Source organism: Copidosoma floridanum, unplaced genomic scaffold (assembly GCF_036245765.1).
Source record: "Copidosoma floridanum isolate Cflo_tuat_1 unplaced genomic scaffold, Cflo_Japanese_pri ptg000006l, whole genome shotgun sequence".
NCBI lineage: Eukaryota > Metazoa > Arthropoda > Insecta > Hymenoptera > Encyrtidae > Copidosoma > Copidosoma floridanum.
Window position 1 is genome coordinate 28088816 of NW_028321883.1, and position 23410 is coordinate 28112225.

A 23410-nucleotide genomic window follows, 5' to 3' on the forward strand; every position below is an offset into this window, starting at 1 on the left:
GTGCACATGCAATCAGATATAATTTCACGTATACTACGTGAAAATTAAGATAAAAAAAGCCTTCATGAAAATTTATTTAGCTCATTATAAAATAAAAGTATGCACATATTACGTACGTTGGAAATAGTGAGTTGGTGCCAATAAAACGATTCAATTAATCCCTAAAATCGTGGAATTTAACTCACGAGTATGAAAATATGCATCATATGGGTTCAACGAAATTTAAAAAACTTTCGATGCATAAAAGTGTATAGGTGCATTTCATCCGTGACGGACACGGAATTGAATGTAAACTTTCGCTTTCTCTCATTTTTACTTCCATCTCCCTCTCCAATGCCTGATGTGTATACAACAGATTGTATGAGTATTTGGCTATGTGCTGACCGATTTTGTATTGGTAGAGCGATTTTTACAACACACGCGACCGCGCAGCTCGTGCCTTCAGTGTCTCGTACCTTTTCTCCCTTCGACTTATTTATTCTTTTCATGCCTTGAAAAAGTGACACACATAAACTGATACATTGTATACTTGTGGTTTGTGCGCAGATATTAAGAAAAAATTCCTAACTCGTTGTCCCGTTTTGAACGTACCTACGGCGCTCAAACAATAATGTGCGTGTGCTCATAGCACGTAATGTGTTTCTTTATTTCTTTTTTTCCCCTATTGTGATTTCACACTGTGGGCATGATTATCCCGTGAATTATTTTTACGTTACCGATTTTTCATATCCACACAATTCTAGATACATGACATAATAAATCAACAAACAAATACTTGTTTTTTTTAAAATCCGTTATTTATTTCAAAATATCTATTTTTTTTACAAAAAAAAAAAAAAAATTTTGATGCCGAATATTTTTGGTATAAGCAGCAATAACGGTACTTATGGACTCTCATGGAACACAAAGAATTTTTTGTGTACGGAAATCCCACAGCTCTAATGTATATGTTATATACATACCATATATTATACTATAGGGGCGTCTCTATGAGCTTATCTTATGATGATTCAGACTTTATCTTCAAAGGCACGCAGTCTGTGGTACACATACACGTATGGTATGGACGTGGTAAAAATACTTTTACACCGCGCATTTTAATAATATTCAAGTTTGCCAACGCTATCGGTAACACTCGTAAATCAAACACTGCACTCTAACAGGGTATAAGCGCCAGTCGCACGTGTCGGTCGACACTTAACTTTACGTCCTAAAAAATTTCACCGGGACAAGCCAGCTGGAACACTGTAAATGGTGCCATTGGTCTCGCGAGCAAGTAACCGACTTTACAGTCGAGAAAGTGGGTTCTGGGTTTTTGTTCCGTTTTGTACACGCGGAATAAGTATTCGTCATTTTCTCCCTCATTAAATTTTACGTTAACTCTCAATATTAGAGTGCGAGAGCGAATGAAAGTCAAGCGCAACCTGAGTGCTCCTTTTTGCTGCATAAGTATATATGCTATAAACTTTCGTCGATCGCTGCCGCTCCATGGTTGCGGGCTTTACTTTTCTTCATGTATACCGTTTTCATCATTTAACAATACTCAACGACATCTTTGACACGCGAATTAAATATTCAACAAGAGCGCAATTAAAAACTACTTGTAACAAATTTTCAACGTTTATAACATTTAAAAAATTTGGCACTATTTTAAGAATATAAACATCTTGTTATAAATAATGAATTAATTAAGAATACGAATTATAAATTAAAAAGCTCGTTTCATTAAATTATTTTGCTCGATGAGGAGACGATAACGATACATAATAATATTTACAACTAAATGCGACAGGGAACGTTTAAACGAATTAATTGAATTATTGACAGCTCTCTTAGTACAAGAGGCAATCGGTAAGATACTTATGTACAAATGGCAGAGTTCACGGAAATACAGCGACGTTGTTTCCGTAAAGACGAAAGAAAAAAAAAAACATTTACGAGATACACTCGTATTTTGTACTGCTGTTCAAAGCTCGAACATACACAACAACAGTAAGGATAAGGTGACAGCAACCACAAGATGTAACAAACCGAAAAAAACAACGCCACTGTATACCATCATCCGCTCAAAAACATAACAATTGCTGCACACAGTTTTCGGTGTCAGCGCGACGACTCAGCCTCGTCTATTTTTCTAGACAAGCGGCCGCTGCTCGAAGGTCGGTAGTCTTCCTCCTCGATTACGAGGTTTTGCAAGATGTTGGCCATGATGAAGACGTCAACGGGGTCAACATCGATGAGCTTGGCGAGCTTGGAGGCCACTGTGTCAAACTTGGGCTTCAATGTGTGAAAGAAACAGGCGCAGACGACGACCGAGGCCGCGATGAAAGCCATATTGGCCTCGAGGCGCAAGTAGATCCTGGCCTTGTGCTCGCTCTTGTCGTACTTCTTACTTTGGGCCAGGAGAAAGAGCTGCTCAAACATTTCGTCGTGGCTCATGTACGAGACGTCGAGTAGCTGAAGGCACGTCTCGCGCATACCCGGCTTCGAGTCCAGCTCTTCGTGCACGAGGAACAGCTCGATCGCGTGAATCGGCAGGCATTGCGGAAATCGGAAATCCAGGGTCTTGAGGACCTGCAACTCGTAAGATCTGACGGCCATGCTGCTATGCTCGTGCTCTTGGTCGATCAACTTCAAAATTTCTTTTAACTGCGGGTAATCGATGCCATGGTGTATAAAAAAACGACAATTTATGATGCTAGAAAAAACGAGGCTCACCTGCGAGAGTCCGAGACCGCTTTCGACTTTGTTGGCGATCTGGATGCAAATGGCGACTGCGATCTGGGCCTGGCTCTTCATCTTTTCGCACACCTGTTGTATCGTGAACTCGGGGATGTTCAATGACGTTGAGGACGAGGCAACGGGAGACAAAAAGGACAGGTGGCTCGAGAGTAGTTCCCAAAACAGTTTGCTCCAATAACGATCCAGTATGTGAATGGCCATGTACTTTGCTTGGGGCTCGACATCAAAGTGCTTGCATATGATGTAGATCAATCGTAACACCTTCACCTGTACACCTGCAACTCGATGTTAGCCACTTGTATTGTTGATTAATAAATAATCAAAAGTCAAATCAATTAAGTCATGTACCTGTAAAAGGAACGTAAAATTCCTGATTTTCATCAAACAGCTTCTGCTCGGCCTTGTTGCTCTCGATTAGGCATCTCAGCCAATCCTTCAAGTAGGGCTCTGTTGGAAAAACAAAACACGGAATTAGCGTGATAGCGTTTAATATCTCTAACGTTTAAAACCCCCTTTATCTTACCTATGTATGATTGATCAAAAGATATAGCCATTACACAGGTTGCACTGAAAAACAAGTATTTTAGCCTTTGCAGAACAGCTAAACAAAACATAAACAATAAAGACTCGTTTTGTAAGTAATATTAAAATGAAGCCTCTTCGTTCTCGCTGCTTAATAAGCACTGTCATTACTGTCAATATCCTTATTCTTACCTATACTTATCTAACAATATACAATATATGTGTATATACACCTATATAAATGCGGTTGATAATGTTGACATGGGGGGAGATACTCTTATTTTCTGCTGACACCTTACAACATCACAAATTACAATTAAATTTGCCGTATGCCGCTTAAAAGTCGCGCAAGCGCAGTAGCTAAAGTAGCTTGTAGCTAAATCTTTTTTTTTTAATCCCGTTTTCGAGTCTTACTTGATGTTAGGCAACACTTTAATTAATAAAAGTTTAAGTATTTATCAGGTATTTATAGCTCGAGTCAGGTATGCAAAGTCCATATAAATCTACAAATCGATAGGTTAACAATTAAGTTACAACAAGTGTATAGTGATAGGACCCAAAACTACATGCCGCTACATCGCATTTCGAGTAGTGAACTTTTTCAATAAGATTTTGATGAAGAAGTAAGTAAAAAATTGAAGTAACAGCGCTCACAGTCACTCGTTAGTTATTAATACTACTTAATTTGATGAAAGGCACAAGAATTGATTCAACTTGGGGATTGCAAGTTTTATATATTCATCGTGGGAAATCTAACCTCCATGCGAGGAAATAAGCTGTTTTATTTTTGTTGATTCAAAACAAACGCGAGGATGACGAGTTTTTTGTTGCGATCGCTTGTTTTTCTTCCTAGATGCTCAAGAATTGTTCCGGCCCAGGTACCTACCATATATTTCTTATACTTTGTAATAAAGATGATGATTGCACCATTGAACATGCATACAACTGTATGTATCTATTCAAAATCTCACGTGTCACGATTTGACATCCAATATTCTTATAAGTAAGGTTGCATATAGTACGCATGGTCGAGGCTTTCAGGGTGTAAATACTTGCCGTAAACTCGTTAGTCGACTTATATTTGTTTAATGATTTTTAGAATCGCAGTATAAGCACGAGTCTCCGATTATTTAAAGAATTTAATACACCAAAGAAAGTTGAATTAGTGAGAAAAAAATCACCAATCACATGGAAATCTATTGGTGCCACTTGCGTCATAGGTAGTGGACTCTTGGCCTTTATGTACTATTTAAGGGACCAAAAGGACTTAAAAATTGCCAGAGAACGCAAGAGACACATTGGAAAAGCGGCCATTGGGGGTAAATTTGAGCTGGTCGATCCCAATGGTAATCTGGTAAAGTCTGATGATTTTCTTGGCCAGTGGGTGATGATATATTTTGGTTTCACTCATTGTCCGGATGTTTGTCCCGATGAACTAGAAAAGTTAGCACTTGTTATTGACAAACTTGGTAAGATCCAGTATGTTTTAAGATATGCTTTTATTACATTAGTTTCAACACGTTTAAAAAAAAATTTATAAATTAAATATCGTCTTTCCAGAGGATCAGCATCAACTTAAGGTTCAGCCATTATTTATTACAGTAGATCCAGCTAGGGATAGTCCTTCTGTCGTTGGAAAATACATTAAAGAATTCTCCAACAAAATAATTGGATTGTCTGGCTCAGTAGATCAAATTGCTAAAGCATGCAAAGCTTATAGAGTATACTTCAGTAATGGCCCTCCTGATCAAGACAATGATTATATTGTAAGTACTGAAATATCTCAAAAATTTAATGTTAAAGGTTAAATAAACAATTACAAATGTTACAGGTGGATCATACAATTATAATATATCTTATTGACCCAGATGGAGCTTTCGTTGATTACTTTGGTCAGACACATAACGCTGAGAATATTGTTAATAGTGTTTTGATGAGCAAATTAAAGTATGACAGATTAAACGATGACTCGAGTTGGTTGGAGTCTACTTTTAAAAGAAAGATATTACCAAATGCGGCGTCATGAATGTATGAACCGGTTTAATTTATATTAAGTAAAGAAATTTAGTGAATAAGAGGTATTCATTTGTACATATTTTTGAAGAAATGTATATTCGATAAAATTATAAATACTTTAATAAATCTGAAAACAATACACATAACTTTTTAAACATTTTTGGAAGCTAATCAATTAAAAATAAACACTAAAATTAACAGACTTTAATTCAAATGCAATATGATTATTTGCACAAGCAAGAAAGTTTTTTTACAAAATTTTTACACAGTTAAAAGTGTATTCACAATGAAACAACGCCCTATCGTTCACCACAGAAATGGTGCACGTTGAAACTTAGACAAAAGTCCTTGTAAGCAATACGCACACAGATCTAAGTTGAAAAAGGTTTTTGATTCGATTGAATCCATCATCGGTACACTTAAATGTACACAAAAACATCAAACAATTACTTTGCTGTTGGATCATCGATTTCAATGTATTAAAAAACTCACAAAAATTTACACTTTTTTAAAATACCTATATGTATACGTATACAGCATCTTTGTACGTATCGTTTCACAGACACTCTGTAGTTAAATTACAAAACACGCTCTAAACCTTAGGTCAAAGATTAAGGGCTAATATCAGACAGACAACTGCCAGTATGGAAGTTTATTTTTTGAAGGCTTGAGTTCTCTTGATCATGAAGTCTACTGCAAAGCTATTTTTCCATTCAAGAGCCGTCCAACTTTTACGGCACTTTATCACCACCACCAGGTTTTTCGACAAAACAAAAGATTTCTTCTTGTGGTCCCTTTAACGAGCTGGCATTGTTTTTCTCTGCCGTTTCTTTGGCGCAAGGAAAATCACTCTCAGGTCCCTGCATAGTAGCTCTTCTCCTCGTCGATGATGCAATTGAAATTGTAACCCACCTCCGTGTCTTCGATCCACCTTTGATATCGATCAGCACCGCGAAGTCGCGGATTGGCGGTGTATAGCGCTCGTTTTTCCATCAGATCTATCTGTTGGTTAAAAAATAATTTTTGCTTGCACAATTTATACAAAAAAAATTTTCATCATGCAAGTACCCAAATTTATCAAGCCCATTTATACATTGTGTAGCATGAAAAGCTCGCAAGAGTCGCTTTAGTAAAAAATGGCACCTCTCGCGCGCGCTCGAGTGTATTAATGAAAAAAAAAAAAAAAAAGGTGCATTTTATTAATTTAATAAAGTCCAAGTTTAAGCTGGAGGGCGCACAATACACCGAACCCAAAGCTTCTTGATCTCTTTTAATAAACAGAGCATCTGGAAGACACAAATATTTTTCGAGCTTAAAAGTGTGGCAGGTAAAAAAAAAAAAAAAAAAAAAATCGCCAAAAGTGGAAAAACGTGCATGCTGCATGCCTCGTTTCAAACCCATAGGAGAGGTAAAAGAAAAAAAACAACATTGCTGGCGATGGAATGAATTAAGTACGTCGAGTGCGGTGGAGGGGGAAAAAAAAGAAAGAAAGAAAAGTAAAATTGGTATAGGTATCTAAAGTGTGAACTTACACTAGGCGCGCGGTCTGGCCAATTACTACCAAGGATTCCGGCTAAGAGCGAGGGCCTGAAATCGGGGATCAGTCTCTGACAGTCGCCCGAGTCGCTTGCGATTCCACAGTCTGTCCCGTTACGGCTGGACATGTTTTCAAGTTGCATTCCGATCTCGATATCTGTGTAAAACTACAAAATTCTACATCTTCATTATTAATAAGCTTTTTTTGGCTCTTTTTCGGTGGACAGCTAATGATGATGCGTAAATTCGTTGAGGTTTCGAGGGTTCATTAAATACAAGCCTTTTATACAAGTCGAATTTTATCGCGTTTTTACACAACTACGATTATACATATGGCAATGAAAAAAATGAGATTCGCCAAACAAATCAATGAAAAATATTGTTAATATATAAAAATACCCCGTTTTTACTCCCTATTTGAATAAAAAAATGTATTTAACGCATGCCCTTGAAAACGGGCTTTTTAAACTCATATTCCATGTACCGTAAAGAAAAAACACGTATTCAAGGGCACGCGTCAAATAAAAATTTTTTTTTATTGAAATAAGGGAAAAAAGGGTATATTTTTCTTGGATTTCTCCATACGTGTATGCGCTTATGGATCGTATATACACACAACGCGAAGCTTTTCCGTCCTCGAAACTCAACTGTTAGACGATCGTGTTGAGTAAGTAATACACACGAAAACGGTGGCTTAAAACAACAAGCCGTGCATGTATTGAGAAAAAAAAGCTGCATCCAAGTAACCCAAAGTGGACGAAACGAGCTTTGGGGCGGGGGGGAAGCGAGAGCAGCAAAACACTTGGTACAACATAATACTTTTAATTACGTGGACAAAAGTCCAACATCGAGTATACATACAAATACGCATGTAGGTACCTTGCGTATGGACTTCGGAGTGGCGTCGAGATCTCAGGAGAAACGAGGCACTGCAGATGCATACGAAAAATCGCCTCAACAGAGCTTGAAAGCCGCGGGCGGTAGTCGACGGGGCAGCGCCGTTGGGCAGGGGATCCGATGCCAATGTCATCTTGCGTAGCTTTTGATTGACCTCGTGGCGCACCTCCGCGTTCAGGAAGCACAGGATCGTCGCTACGAACAGGCCCTGCGTGGGAATTCAATTGATCAAAAGCTCGGCAAATATTGACCACATATATCTCTTCACGTCTATTAAGTATATACACATCACTTTTGGTGTGCTTATCCGTTTGCGCATCGTCAAGTGTACCAATCATATTATCGAGAGCAATCAATACAATATATGTATACCTGTAGGGAGGTAATCAATTGATCCACAACCAAGTAGAGCAGCAGCCAAGTCTTGTCTTCGTATTTCGAGGTGTACGGGAAGAAAACCAATATGACGTAATGGGCTGCGAATAGCGGTATCAGTATCGCTATGCTTCTCATGAAGTTCCTGACGAATGACATCGGCAAACACATTATCAGGATATTAATTGCCGTTGTATATACATATATAAAAACAAATGTAGGTATATAATATACGTTAAGCAATTACTTACGCTTGCGTCTCCGAGGGTCGTATTTTCGAGTGCAGCGTGTAGAGCATGTAGCAGAAAAAACCGAAATTGATCTTGATGAGAAATAAAAAAAAAAGAAAAAAGAAACAATCATCAGACATTTGGATGAGTTGGTACGTTGGTATAAGTATATTTTTTACTAACGAATACGACAGCAGTGGTGGGGTACGCTATGATGCCGTACAGCCACTTGACGTCGTTGACGATCCAGCAGTACTCGTTCTCGTGATATATTTTGAGTACCACCCAGACGACGGTGAACACGGCAGGCATACCTATTATACACAAATAAAAAAGACTATAAGAAGTATACAAATACGGTACTATCGTAATAAGGAAAAAAAAAACAAAAAAAAAGCTTGAGTGACTTTAAACAGTTGAATTTACAGTTTCAGCTGTCGCGACGTGATCTTAATATTTGTTTTTTGTTTTAAGCGATAAAACACCACTTGAGTAGTTTTATTGGATTAAAATTGAAGAAATTCCCTTGAAAAAAGAAAAAGTCTCGCGAGTAAAAAAAAAAAAGCAATTTACCCCAACCGGCGGCAATGAACCACCTGACGTTGGTGTCGATGGCCTGCAGGGCGTGATAAACGATGTAACTGATGTAACAGCCTTCCATGAAAATCCAAAAATAATTAGCCATGAAGCAATATTGCCAGACGACGGTCAGGGCCTTGCAGTGCAGGGCCAGCGTCTCTATGTCCGGATTATCGGGATTGATCAGCTCGTCGTTCGGCTGAAACACGTCGGCCCTGAGCGTGTACGTGATACCCCGCATTATGAACGAGAAGAACAAGTTCATGTGCAAGGTGTTTCTCGCGCACCGCAGCTTCCTGCTACATACAGCATACACACGTCCAGCAAATACATCAACTCTATACGCTACTTTTTCCTTTCTTTTTTTTTTTTTTTCACCCTCGAGTTCTTACCTCACGAACATGAGGATGCATATGGCCGTGACGAGGGATGCCATGGAAATACCGTTGCACAGACGGGATATCTTTTTTATTATTGGCAGCCACGCCTGAAATCACACAGTCACCACAATAATGTAACATATCACATACGGTTCGGCATTGGCTATACAGCTGATTTGCGTAATTACACACAATACGCGTTATCAAGCTGCATATTATAGGTTCAAGCTTTGACGTTGGGTGTATATTGTACGCCATATAATCCAATAGGTTTCGACTCAATTGATCGATACGTACAAGTATACCCATGCATCATACAGCATATACGTATACACGTACGCTCGAGTATATTCAATTATATATCGGGATGTTGTATACCTATATTATGTACTCTCACAGGCCATGTCTTACCCCCTAGCCAAGATTTATTAAAATTTAAAAACCCTCCCCTCGCCGTTATTTACGCAACGGTCCAAGGGTTTCGAGAGAAATCACCTCTGATTTCGCTTCCGGCAGCTTGTCTCGCGCGCGGCTTCGTTTTATTATACCCGCGCTATGGGCTCTCGTTCGCGCCTTTGGTACGCACACGCTACTCTCCTTATATTGCGTTTACCTTATACCGTAAAGTAAATATTTACCACTGATGACTTTGGCTTATTGACCCTCGATCTTTTTTGGACGGCAGTTCGGGGCAATGGAGAAAGCAAACAGCGATCGATTTCACTTATTACCCATTATATCCGTGCCCAATCGCATTACCCGAAATTGACCACGAGAGCTTTAATTCATCGTCCTTAATCTATCGCGACGAAAATTCCACCGGCCGGAAGTACCTATACCTATATATATGTCATTGATTCCCGAGAATGATGGGTACAATAATAATCCTTGACGTGACGGGGTGTGTTTTTTGCTCCCAGCTCATTGTTATCCCCGAGGGAGTACAGTTAAGTGTATTTCTTTGGCGAAGCGTGCGGTGGTAGTAGCTGTACAATGTGCCTTTACTATTGCAAATGGTTTGATATTATCCATCCTCCAAGATTTAATGTTGAAAGAAGAAAAAAAAAAAAAAAAAAAACAACAATGACGGTTGTTTCCATGAAAAGGACAGCACTTTGAAAGAAAACAAAAAATAAAATAAAATTTTCGTTCGTCACGTGTGGCAGTGAAACAGTTCACCCGCGTATGCTTTGGACACTTCTTTGAATCATAGAGAGAGATACAATCGTGCAACTACAAAGTATATAGCCCTTTTCAAAAGACACGTATAAAACATTTTTTTCTTTTTTTCAAACAGTTGGCTCGTGATTGCTGCTTTTTGAAATAAATCCCATACGTTGGTACATCGATGTGATTAAAAGTATTACTGGTTTTCATTGATCGTCGCACTGAATCCCAACCCATAGACCTCTACATACATATACACCTAAACAAAGTTTTCGCGAAAGTGTGTGCACACCATAAATACATCTTATACGTATGTACCCTCGTTTGAATTGAACTGCGTAGCGGCAGTGATGGTTGTCCGTACACACACGTACAAGAGGCGACGACGGCGTATAGTTTCCAACAAAAAGTCCATCAGCGTTCGACGACGAGATCGACCGAGCGAGTAACAAGTCCGCAAAGATATACGTACATACCCACGAAGCGTATACGACTGCAGAGCGAGAGCTTTTGCACTGCGGGTGCATTGCAGGGGAGAACGGTCGAGGTGTTTAAAAGATAAACGAGAGAAAGGAAGCAAAAGTACAACTTTAATATGCGGCTGATTGGTTTTACTCTCGCGTGCCAGCGCGCCACTTATATCTATATTATACACACAATACGGTTGGCGAACCATCGTCCCCGCACCAAACGCGTTTCTCAAAGATATACCTACATATTATAACATACGAGGAGTGGGCCAACACATATACCATATCATTCGCTGCAGCTCCTTTCTTTGTGCTTATATACTTCCCATCGATTTCTTCTCACTTTGCGGTTTTTGCAATCATATTTACCATTCATTTGGAATAACTTTAAAATTGCAAGCTTTGCGGAGGTTCGATGCTTATTGCTTTCACCAGGAAAATCATGTACTCATATTACCGGAATAAATTTATATCATTCGTCCCTCAAAGCTGCTTGGAAGCCCTTCAAAGTCTTCGATGCGCGTGAATTTTTTTGATAAAACCATTCGAATCTCCTCATGGCGCGATCGTTCGAAGGAAGCGGCTTATGAGCTATTGCCGGGGAGGAAGGAAGATATCGTCCGCGTTTCTCGGTCAATTTAACGATCAACCCAACCCCCAACTGATTGAGCCGATTTATTCGTCCAACTGGAAATGTACGTACATAGTTTAGCGTTTGAATGGATATCTTTTTTTCTTCTTTTTTTTTATTTGCCAGTGCTTTTAATGATGTAGTGAAATCGTGATATTTTTTTTTTCTATTATCATCAACTCGAGGTCACGCATGATGAATTCATGAATTTTGAAAATTGCACGCACCGATGCCAACGCGGTTTCACTTTTATTGCCCAAATTTAAAACGTGTGTATGTACCGTACACTGCAGTTATGACGCTCGCGAAATTTTACTCGTTGAAAATGGTGGCCACGTAACACGGTTATATATACCTCCCAAAATCCATCGGGCGGTTCAAAAAATATGTACCGCGCCGAAATTAAATTTCGTTGAAAAAGCGCGTCTATGTATTTTTTTTTTCTCGTCAGCGCGCGTCAAAAAGAGTCGATAAAAATTAAATTTTCTTCTGTTTATTATTCATCGTAACAATCGTGCCGTCAATAATGAAGTACCTTTTCACTTCGTGCAACAAGTTTTACCTGAATACATCAAAAATATTAATCCACCATTACCAACGAAATGTCAATTATACCTCTGGCCAACTCCTGAGAGTTTGAAGTTTGGTCGATCATCTCGCGTACTTACAGCTACCCGGTACTTATCGGCCAAAGTTGGCAACAAACATTCCCCCCAAAGCCCGCGATATTAATTCACGAGAGCCGCTCCATCGCTTGTTCTCTCTACATATTATACATGTATGTATATATGTACTTTTGTTATTTTACCCTATACATGTAGGTATACAAACATTTTACATTGAGATGTATTATGGGCACACCCTCTTCAAACCATCCGCTGCAATGTACAGCGGCATCGCAACGTATACCTAATCCTCTTTGCGCTCGCGACATGTGTGCTGTATAATACTCGCGTGTATGAGCAGAAAATGTATTAAGTCATAATCCAACTAATGTTTGCCCTGTACGTGACGAAACCAAGTGCCGGCAAAGTAAACTTTTGCACTTGAACGATGTTATATGATGGATGAAGCGGATGGTTGGGAAAAATGTGGATCGAGTGTTGCTCTTACTTCGAAAATTTGCAAGTCCTCCGCGGGCGGGGGCAGGTAGCACTCGGTGTAATTGGTCCAGAATTGTCCGTACTCGGAATCGTGGTACCAGCTGCCGTTAACCAAGCACTGCTTCGTCGCGTTGAACTTTTTACGAAATCATTAACAATTATATACTTTTATATTATTTTTTTTACACATTTATATCATGCATATCAATCAATGTAAGTAGTGCAGGACCCAACAACACGTATAGGTACATATACGTGGAATCAAAAAGTCTTTATTGAGGAAAAAAAAAAAAAAAAAAACATACCAATCAATAAACTTTTACAGAGTGGAAGAATATACAAATCGGATCAACATGCCTCGAGACACGTTAAGAGTAGGTATAGGTACGAGTGCATATTTCACGCTTACACGTATACCAATTAACTGGGCCCATATTGGTATACAATATTTGCGTAATACACTAGAAATGGATAAAACATACCCTCGGGTCGAATTGGGGGATGTCGGGGCAGCTTTGAACGGCGTCCTGGTCGGGTCGCGTCGACGGCCAACACATGAGGCCGTCCCAGACCGTCGGGCACCAGTCTGCGAACAAGCGTCACATTAAATATCGATAACCAGAGCCATGACCATCATGATATTTATATATGTAAGCTTAATGCAAATAATACTTTATAGGACATTTTGGTCGGTTCTGCGAATACGCGTATACGCAGCTGTTGATCGGGGGGTTTACCGAGGGGGCAAAAGGTAGATAGGGAGAAATACTTGCTTGTTTGGCAAAAACATCCAGTCGTTTTAGATTTTAAAGTAATAAAGTTAAAAGCATAGGGTTCACAGCAGCTCTCTATCTCCCCTTCTCCTATGTGCCAATCGGCAATTACTCCTGATGGGGGGGGCGACGCGTATCTCCCCTTGAAATTACTTTCTGCTCTGGTTTTTGTTTGTTTGTTTGTTTGTTTGTTTTCTAGCGCTTCGATTACTGGATTGAAAAAATAAGGATATTCTCCCTCGTGAAACTTTTACCAACCCACCATTGATCAAACGAAATAATTTCCTGAGACGCGATTTACAAATAACGATGAATAATACTGTATAGGGAATTTTGGCAAAAATCAAAAAAATTTCAATCGTACCGTATTAGTCTCTATATGTTAACTGACTCTTTTTTGTTTAATTTTTTTCTCTCTCCTTCATGATCTAATGCTATTATTGTACTTTCAAAATTAACTTTTGTCGGTTCCGCAAGACCAACTCAATGCTATACCATAATTTTCTTAGCGAAATCACATCCAGAAGTCAGAAACAGTATAATAATATATACTTATCCACCTATACGAGCAATCGCCAACGGGGGAAAAACCTTAACGATTTTTCTCCTCTGGCTAAACATGTCAAGCGCACGTAATCTTCCAAGAATCGCGGAGCTGCAATCAAGCCCGGCGACAACCCTTGCTCTCATTTTGAACTTAATCGCCCGTAAATACTTGAGAGAAAAAAAAAAGCAGCTCCTTCCGGAGGGTCGTAATTTTTATACGCGCGTGTATGTCCCCGAGAACGCGCTGAGCAAAACATCACCGCGGGGCCAATGGTAAACCTTATACGGCAACCCACACCATGTCCCATTGCTCGGGTTATCTGTTTTTCTCGACAACAAACGAGGATGAAGCTATACGTATACGATGCACGGCGGCAGCGACGGTATAGCGTAAGCGCGTGGTTTCCGTATCATGTAATAGGCAGGTGTAGCAACAACATCGGCGCGTCGGGTGACAGAGGAGGAGATCGAATGATAATAGGGGGTTCCGCTCTAATGATGCCCGTTACAAGTATCGCGCGGGGGAGTAGGGCTCGTAATTTCGATGATAACAACGAGTGTGTGTGTGTATAGCTCGTGACTTTGGAATTGAAAATGCGATAACGAAACGTGAGAAATACGATTGGCAGCTGCAAGGTGTGATTGTCGGCGCTCTCGTAATTCCTTCTGCGTGTGTGAGGAAGAGAGTGGGCCGTGCTTTAGTTGAAACATTTAATTATGGCAGCAGGTTTTTTGTCTCCCGGTTGGTAATAATTTTTACAGATTATTTTTTTTTTTTTTTTTACTCGCGTTTTTCAAGCTTATCACAAGCTGGTGCAAATTTTTTTCATTTCACTTTAAAAGCATAAACATAAATAATGGACTAAAGGGCACCGGCTGATCAACATTTTTTAAATTTACTTATTTATATAAAGAAGCGGCTGTAAAATAATGCTCGTAACAATGGGTTTTTGTATATAAAAAAGCGTAATTAATGCATTGATCATCAGGTCGAAAAATATGTAAGTGCAAAAAGACACCGTATTCAAAAATTTTCGTGCTGCATGCCGATTTTTATTTTTACGAATTTCAAACTTTTTTTGTTACCTTTTTCTGTATAACTAAGATTATTCTATTATCCCATTTCGTTTTATGGTAAAAATTATAATATAAAAAAAATATGTATATCACCGAACTGTCCAACTGCTTCTTTCAACACGTGTATTTTGGTGTTCACCATTTTTAGACATTGTTTTTTTTATCTGGTGCGTTTATTTTTAAAAACACAAGAGATTTCATTTCGGAGAATTTGTATTTTCTCTTAAAATTATATATTATTATATATACCCTTCGGGTGAAATCCCTTTGAATTAAGCTTCGGGTTTTACTTTTTGCCCACCCAGTAAAGTGCTCGTACGAAACACAACTTCAAACTTGATTACGAAGAACCGCGTGCACAATACAACTCTACCAAAGCCAACTCGGAGCTTTACAATAATTAATTTGCCTTTTCTCTCTCCCTCCTTTTGTTCTTGCACAATATGAATTTATCCGCCCTCTGGGGTGTACTATTAAAATGAAAATAAATAAATTAAAATTACCCATCAGTTAGAAAATAACAGAATTTAATTTTCGGTTCAATTTTTTATTTTTTAAAATTAAATTTACGAAACTTGTGGGTGTAATGGAAGTAAAACATTACTTGTGAGAAAAATACAGTTCCATATACTGATGATTTACAGATGATGAATGTTAAACGTACCTTCACCGCCTTTCGTGCCGTTCACGCATTTCCGAGCATCCTCGTAAATCTTTTCGACCTGAAACAAGAAAAAAAAAAAAAACCCTTTTTATAAAACAATATGCCTTTGTGTTTTACCTGCGAGCTGTTGCGTGTACATATTATACTCGCAACAAGCCCTAATGCAAACATCACACCTCGAAAAATTCAATTCGCGCAGTACAGATATAGCTTTTTGTTTAATGTAACATTAGGGAATTAGTCACTTGTATAACCAAGCCAAGTATTGGGTAATAATAATAATAATTATGTGGCACGGAGGTGTATACATAACATGTACCTTTGACTTTGGCAACATCAGAGTGAATAGCGAGTTTTGTATTTGCTTGCGAGTACACCCATGTGAACCTATATATACCTATGTAGATGAAGTACCTCTAATAATACCTTGTATAAGTACGAGCTTTCAAGGACTTTGAAACTCTGAGGATGAGACCTTGATTCTGTATTGACGGTAACAACAAGTTGATTACGTGTCAACGCGATGTACGACACACATTATATGTACAGAAAAGACAACAAATAATCACTAATATCGCAGACGTAAGGGTATATGCTATTATATATCCTGAAAATAACCCTTTTTAATTTTTTTAATTTTATGTTACTTAGCATGTAAATATATATATATATATTTGTCCTTGGAATCACTAACGTAAGTCATCAGTATATTTATACATACGCTTGACCACTCGTATTTGCAAAAGTACCGACTTGTTCCGTTCCAATCAATTACTTAACGTACGTAAGAAAAAAAAAAAAAAAAAAAAAAAAAAAAAAAAACAAATAATCGCACCAATATAACTATAGGCGCGCACTATACAGTAAGTCGCAAAAAAGTAGGTCAAAGTAGTACTCGGAAAGGGACACTGGATGGCAAAAGATCCGTCGCGTCGTTATATCATATACGTATATAAATGCATTTTGTGTATACTGCAAAGAAAAAAAAAAAAAAAAAAAAAAAAAAAAAAGAAAAAAAAAGACTGTCCAAATAACAGACAAAGTGGCCTCTCGTCAACCAACCAAAGCAAATTCCATTAAAACTGAAGTACAGAAGAGAAGTACTTGTACAGAGGCGGCCAAGCGGCACATATTATACGGGAATAAAAGAACATCGACGACAAAAACAACAAAGGCACAGAAGAATATACATATATAATTATATAGCCGTGCGTGAAGTGTATATTATACAACAGGTGGTATATGGTATTTGCGGCACGGATTCATATACTCGGGCACGTCATGCACGTGCGGTTTCGCGTACCCTCCGCCGTAGGTATATAATATTTTATCAAGTTTCCACAAAAGCCCACAAACACCATTCGACTGTACTCTTTTTTTACGTAATATAATTATATTCTCAATAATTACGGCAATTAAAAACACACGCGGCTCAGTTATCGAGCGGGTGGATGGGTACACGAATGCACATCACGCACGGCAGCCGGAAAAACGGGGCAGGATGAGCAATGACGCGAAATGAACGAAAAAAGGTATGTACCCTCTCTTCCGTTCGCAGCTTTGGAAGTTTTTCAGGAAATCTCGTAAAAAGGGAGCACATACATGTACACGGTCTTCCAACAATACACACGTAATGGGTACTATATATACGCACCAGCGAGTGTACCTGTACGTGTATAGTCGATGGATCGAGCGAGGGGCAGGATGGATTATGTCTGAGGCACGTCGTCGGCTACGCGACCCGCCCGGAATGCTAAGCGCGTAAATAACACGCGCACCCTCGCATTACATTGTTAAATACAAAGGAAGTTTCGAGAGGAACAAGTACCAGAGTCACGTTGGTTTGACTTTTTTTTTTACTTCGTAGGTATATATAGACGACACTCTCGTCCTGATTCCTCTCAACTGATTATTATTATTATTATTATTGGCGCCGAGCGAATTCTTTTGTCGGGGAGAAACAAGGAATTCAATATCGCGATACATTTATACGTGAGCGCCTCGAGATGCAATATCGATTGTTGAGGGCGGTATTGAAATTTATCCGATCGAGACGGAATATTTTTCGTTTCATCCGTCAAACCCTTTGTCGATTAAGTACCATTAATATCTATAGAACATGTGCAGTTGCTACGGCAATTTCTCGTACATTTTTGCATATTTGTATCCTCTACTTATCTCTCGTATGTACACAGTTTAAAACTATAATATATGGTCACGTAGAGATGCGGGTCTTTTATCGAAGTTGACCCGTTTATCTCGAGTTGTCTTTTTTTTTTTTTTTTTCTTCCACGCGAGCGCGAGGCAACTTCTGTTAGCTTATCTCCTTTTCCTCTTGAAAATCGTCCACCCGGAAAATTATCGCTTAGTGCGCGAATCCGTGTATGCGCTCGCCTTATACGAGCATGGCAGTGGGTGCACGCGGAACAAAGTTTCGAAGCGACGCCGTTGCTTTTTGCAAAAATACAAGCTTCGTGCAGCATCACGTTCATCTAAAATTGCAACTTCCACTTGACTGCTTATTCGTTTCTACAATTTTTCTAAAAGTTGCTTCTGTGGGTACGGTTATTTCTCTCGAGACTTTTGAAATTATTGACATTGTTTTCCGTAAGCACAAGTATATACCAGCAGCCATTAGGGGTAATATAGGTTGGCCGTTGCGAGTAATGCGCGTTCGAAAGAAAAAGGTCGAGGTGGCCAATTGAAGTTTTTGCATAACTCGCTCGAGCTTATCAAGAGGCCGGCCGGCGAAGCGATTCAACTAATTAAAAGTTGCAGCGAGAGAATTCCCTCGGATCGTGATGACGTTTCGTGAACTCCTCCTTCGACTTAATTAGCTGGCTTTTCATTGTGCAGGTGCTGCCTCCACCTCGGGGTGCCTCTTGTATAATACTTATGTTTGACAACAATAAGTAAGTATATGGCGAGGTGATGAAAAAATGTTTTAATAAAGTCACCCAAGCGGTAAACTATATACAAACTGGTGATGTTTGCGAGACCTCTTTGTCTCGACGTCTTTTGAAATGAACAAAATAAATAAAAAGCTGCATCCTGCAACGTGGAATAAGTTTCATGATGCAAGGAAAAAAAAATAAACTTAATCTTTTCAAGATTTTCCAAAAAATCCTTTATCCGTATTTGACACGGCAGGTGGTTTTGGATTGGTTTGACGAAATTACTCGGGGAAAACTCTATCGATGGCTGGTTTTGCGAACACAGCCATTACAAAAATGGGATTAGAAAACCTTGGCGAGAGAAAAAGGACAAATTTTCACCTCCATTCGCTGCATTAGCTTAATCATCCCGACATATATAGTCGTCGTCGCTTGTTAATTAAAAGCTGGTGTTTATTCGCAATATAAAGCATACGTTGCTTGGACATTAAATACGCGCCATCGCGTCTAATTACGATATATTATACGCTGCCGCGAGGTGGACTTAATCATCATCACCTCCGACCAATGCTCGCCAAGTATATGATTAACCATAAAATTATTTTAAAAAATCATCTCGGGCTTTAGTATATAGTTTACCTATTTCTTCAATTATAATTAAAGTGTGATGTGTATGCCGTTGGCGGGTCATTTCACTCATCAATTGCAATATCAAAAATATTTCCTTTGACTTCACTCTATATATATGTATACCCTTTTATATCACTATTATCGGTATATTTATGAGTATAGCAACGCTATGAAGCACCAGTTGACGATACACCCCGATGGTTTGCCGTGAGCTGCGCTTCTTATCGAACTCTCGAGTGCAAGTATAATATACAATACTTATTATACAGTGGGTGTGCTGATAATTAATTACTCTCTTCTAGTTATATAAGTTATAGCATAAGGCGCACGCGACATTCTTACCTACGTGTGTACGAATATGTGTGTATGCGCTTGTGAGTGCAAATGCAAACTAAAATAATGAGAAGGTATTACGGTGTGCACGCTCGCGCAGGTGATTCATCACTTTTGACTCAACTCGGTTCGCTCGATTATACAAGACTACCTATTAGGTAAGTGTGTGTGTGTGTGTACCGATATAAGATTTGATGGAGAAGTTCTAGAAGCCGAGAGTGCCAAGGAAATTGAGATTAAAACATGAAAGCGATGGGGATAAATTGCAACAGCGATTGCGACGTGCTTATGAAGTGGGAATGAGTAATGTGAAGAGGGAGGAGGAGTTGTACATCGCAGACGTTGCGGGGAATATTTTTGTGTATGGACAAAAAAAAAAAAAAACTACACCGTCGATAAATAATAGTTGGGGGCTTGGATCTAGGGAGCATCGTAATTAATTGTGTTTTTAATTACGAGTGGCTGGTTTATGGAGTTTGCGTCGGTGAAAAATATTTCTTCGCCTTTATATATAGCGGTGGTCTTAAAGCAATTCTAATAAGCCAATTAAATGCTTACTCGAGTAAATTTTTCAATTTCATTTCGAGTAAACATTACTGCAATGCACACAAGAAAATATATAGTTACCGTCCACATTGTATCCATGCGAATTCCAATGCAAGCCAGTTGCGACGAGATTTGCAAAGTCAGAACAAAGCAATAACAAACACGTGCATACGCACCCACTGGTATATTAATGTCACAAAGCAAATTTCTCTTTTATGACGACAAGTACAATATTTTCCCTACATTTTCTTTTTTTTTTTTCATTCAAAAATTGGATGTGACTACTTTATGTAGCTACAGTTAAACAATCTGTACTGTTCCAAGTGAGGGGCGTTCATTTGAAATATCAAAAATATGTACTTATTTATTTTTGTTTCCCTACAATCGACTGTTATTGTTTTTACAAATTCGTTTCCCAGGGCAGGCAGTGCTCGAAGGAGTGGGAGAAACTAAGAAACATCTAATTCAAGAAGTGTAACAAAACAAACTCCCCCGCAATATCAATGTACAGGTGTATACGTAACTCATCATAATATTCCAGCAACAGGTACACAACAAATCCCCTGTCGCCTCCTATCCCTTGTTAAGATCATAGTATTTACTTGTGCAGCTTTCACTTAAATCACTCGTATGAATGGTAACAATGCCCGACTAATGTAGTCCGATGAGTATTTATAGGTTGTTCCCCAACTCCCGAGAATCCCAGGGATTCCGGTTGCTCGAGTGTCAATCTTAATTATATGTGCCTCGTACAAGTAGGCTGCATAGCTCAAAGATCAAAGGGCTGTTGAAACGTAACAAGGGGACGACGCTGATGACAATTCATAAACATATACTTATGCAAAAATTAAAATATTACTGTTGTCATACGAGCTCAAAGTACTTTTACTATAATTTTTGAATAATGTGCACGATAAAATCCGTACCCATTGGTATGGATGAAACACCCATCTACGATATAGTTAACTCTAGTTAAGGTACGTACTTATAGAAATTTCCTTTGGCTACATGATCACAAATCGAATCGGTCACGAGAGTGTTCGTTTCGTCGTCTCGAGAGCTGTAAAACATCGGCACAAAACTCATAGCTTGTGCCTATAACGAGGGTATTTCATCGTATAGGTGATGTACAGGCACCCGATGACGTACAATTCAATCAGCGTTGCATGAGCGCGGTTCAATTTTTTTTTTTTTTTTCTCTTTTCATCTGCACATGCGGCAGTTTTTTGTTACGCGGAGGTGTATGCAATGGACCCACCGTTTTCAAAGTCGCTACCGTGAATTTTAGAGGTTTCACTCGTGCAGGTGTGTATTACGTAACAATAATAACAATGTTTTCCATTGAACGTACTTTTAAAATGGAAGCTACGTGTTTGTCTGAAAGTTTTTTTTTTTTTTTTTTTTTTTTTTTTTTCGATTGAATTACGGTTTCAATGAATACACAAAAAACCTTTCTCCACGATTATATGTAGGGGGGAAAAAAACTAGCAAACTGAAATAAAAAAAAAATAAAAAAAAGCTCCATAAAATTCGTGTTAAAAAGTAGCTCTTAAAGTATAGCATATATACGTGCGCAGGGAGACGCGAGGTGTCTGTCTGTCACTTGAAAATGCCTAGTGAAAAATTCAGGAGCTAAAAAGATTAGGTATTAGGTACAACGAACATTTCACCAAAGAGCTGTCGCGCGTCCCTTCAACTGTATAGGTATACGTGTGTGCAGGGTACTGTACGCATCAGCCGTTATAAACGAAATCACGTGCCCATAGCACCCGTAAATAAGTTCCACGGCCGTACAATATACTGCACATACACCTAAACGTGGAAAAGAGCTCAGGGTATAATAATATATATATAGGTATCACGTTACGAGGAGTGCATTTTACTTCGAAACAAAAAGCCGACGATGGAAAAAGTAATAACGGTTATACTTGGTAAAAGAAATGAAAAGGAAAGAGAGAAAAATAGAGGGCGGAGGAGCACGTGAAACGCGCGGTGTATAGGTGTATATATGTATATAAAAAAGCTTTCACGTTAATCCGCGAAGCCGTCCGCCGCGTCCGCGCGGGGGAGTAAACAAGCCTCGAGGAGGACGAGAGAGCTATGTAAGTAGCGCACGGGGTGTGTTATACTTGTCCATCACTCGACTCTCCATTGTATTTATATACCTATACACACTGTAAGTATAGGTAATATGTGGAGAAACGGAAAACAAACAGATATAGGTATATATACATAGATTAGGAGGTATAAAATCGCAAAGTGACCTCATGTATACGGCGGCCGAACAATTTTCCAATCACCCGAGAGGAAAGACCGTGGCGGTGGTGGATATCAGCTATATTAGGCCGAGGTGCGCACCGGCCGCGAGAGCCGGTATATGTACGGTTATCGAATTTTCGACGGTCCTCCCCTGCAGCTATGCCAATGACAATCCGAGGGTATATACAGAAGCGAACGGACGCGATTCCGTGCAAGGCTAATTTCATCAGCTACGCGCTCACTGTAATCCTATACAGGTGTTGGTGTATAGTATACATCACCTACGTTGAATTTCGCATTACCGTGGGCTCGCGAATGCTCTTGAGTTTCATCCCCTTTTTTTTTTTTTATCGCCTCTTCCTTCGCCTCGGGGGCGTCGAAAAACTCGTCCAGGAAGCGTGGAAATTTATCTGAATATTGAAAATCAATGGAAATCAGATGTCATTTGTCGGGAACGAGGGAGAAAAAAAAAGAAAAAACAGTTTATTGGACTAGACGAGATATCCGCGAAATGTGTTTACGGTGACAGTGACGCAATTCAAGTCATCCTGACGCACTCCAGTGATAGATGCAATCAAGTGATGCACCCTATATAAGAAATCCTTGACTCACGTCCATTAAAAAAAAAAAAAAAAACTTTTTTTTTTCATCCGAAAGTATAGGAAAAATAAAAAAGTTTATCGAATATATTTGCCTGAGGGGGGGAAATGAAAAAGTTCCACCGATCTATTTTCGACAGCAAAAAAGGGGTAAGAGAGTTTTTTGCTTCCCGCGGCTGACGCGTTATCGATGAAAGGACGGGCTTCGCTCTCCCAACGGGAAAATTCGCCGCGGAGCAACAGGTTTCGCCGTGCCCCCCACGCGCGTTCGGACCAGTTTTTCGGATACTGCCGGCAGATGTTGATTTTACAGATAGTCCCGCGCAAAAAGTTTTATTGCGTTTTGAATACCCTCGGGCTCGCTCGAGCTGCCATCAACCAAGAGAATATGAATTTTTAATCAAGGATTCGCTGCCAAACGACGATAAACGATAAACGACG

At 39.2% G+C, this 23410-nt stretch overlaps 3 protein-coding genes across 3 annotated transcripts in view; 1 reads left to right on the forward strand and 2 right to left on the reverse strand.

Annotated features, from left to right (window-relative positions):
• Positions 1-802: 802 nt before the first annotated feature.
• On the reverse strand, positions 803-3427 carry LOC106641686 (cyclin N-terminal domain-containing protein 1). The gene is made up of 4 exons (XM_014356191.2): positions 3266-3427; positions 3091-3189; positions 2719-3017; positions 803-2649 (listed from the first exon to the last, which is right to left on the reverse strand). Exons 1-4 carry the CDS (start codon positions 3354-3356, stop codon positions 2104-2106), a joined length of 1035 nt encoding a protein of 344 aa, XP_014211677.2. The 5' UTR covers positions 3357-3427; the 3' UTR covers positions 803-2103.
• A 240-nt stretch (positions 3428-3667) lies between these two features.
• Positions 3668-5421, forward strand: Scox (Synthesis of cytochrome c oxidase). The gene is made up of 5 exons (XM_014356161.2): positions 3668-3887; positions 3960-4142; positions 4364-4733; positions 4825-5030; positions 5096-5421. Exons 2-5 carry the CDS (start codon positions 4077-4079, stop codon positions 5288-5290), a joined length of 837 nt encoding a protein of 278 aa, XP_014211647.2. The 5' UTR covers positions 3668-3887; positions 3960-4076; the 3' UTR covers positions 5291-5421.
• Positions 5422-5504: 83 nt separating this feature from the next.
• The window catches only part of LOC106641669 (parathyroid hormone/parathyroid hormone-related peptide receptor-like), a 32904-nt gene continuing 14998 nt past the window's right edge, over positions 5505-23410 (reverse strand). Inside the window, exons 2-11 of the mRNA XM_089598464.1 lie at positions 15709-15766; positions 13131-13234; positions 12659-12784; positions 9290-9384; positions 8892-9196; positions 8502-8632; positions 8340-8410; positions 8086-8233; positions 7696-7921; positions 5505-6282 (exon numbers count right to left, since the gene is read on the reverse strand). Of these exons, the coding sequence (XP_089454590.1) occupies positions 6224-6282; positions 7696-7921; positions 8086-8233; positions 8340-8410; positions 8502-8632; positions 8892-9196; positions 9290-9384; positions 12659-12784; positions 13131-13234; positions 15709-15766 (1323 nt within the window). The 3' untranslated portion in view covers positions 5505-6223. The remainder of the gene's footprint in view (positions 6283-7695; positions 7922-8085; positions 8234-8339; positions 8411-8501; positions 8633-8891; positions 9197-9289; positions 9385-12658; positions 12785-13130; positions 13235-15708; positions 15767-23410) is intronic.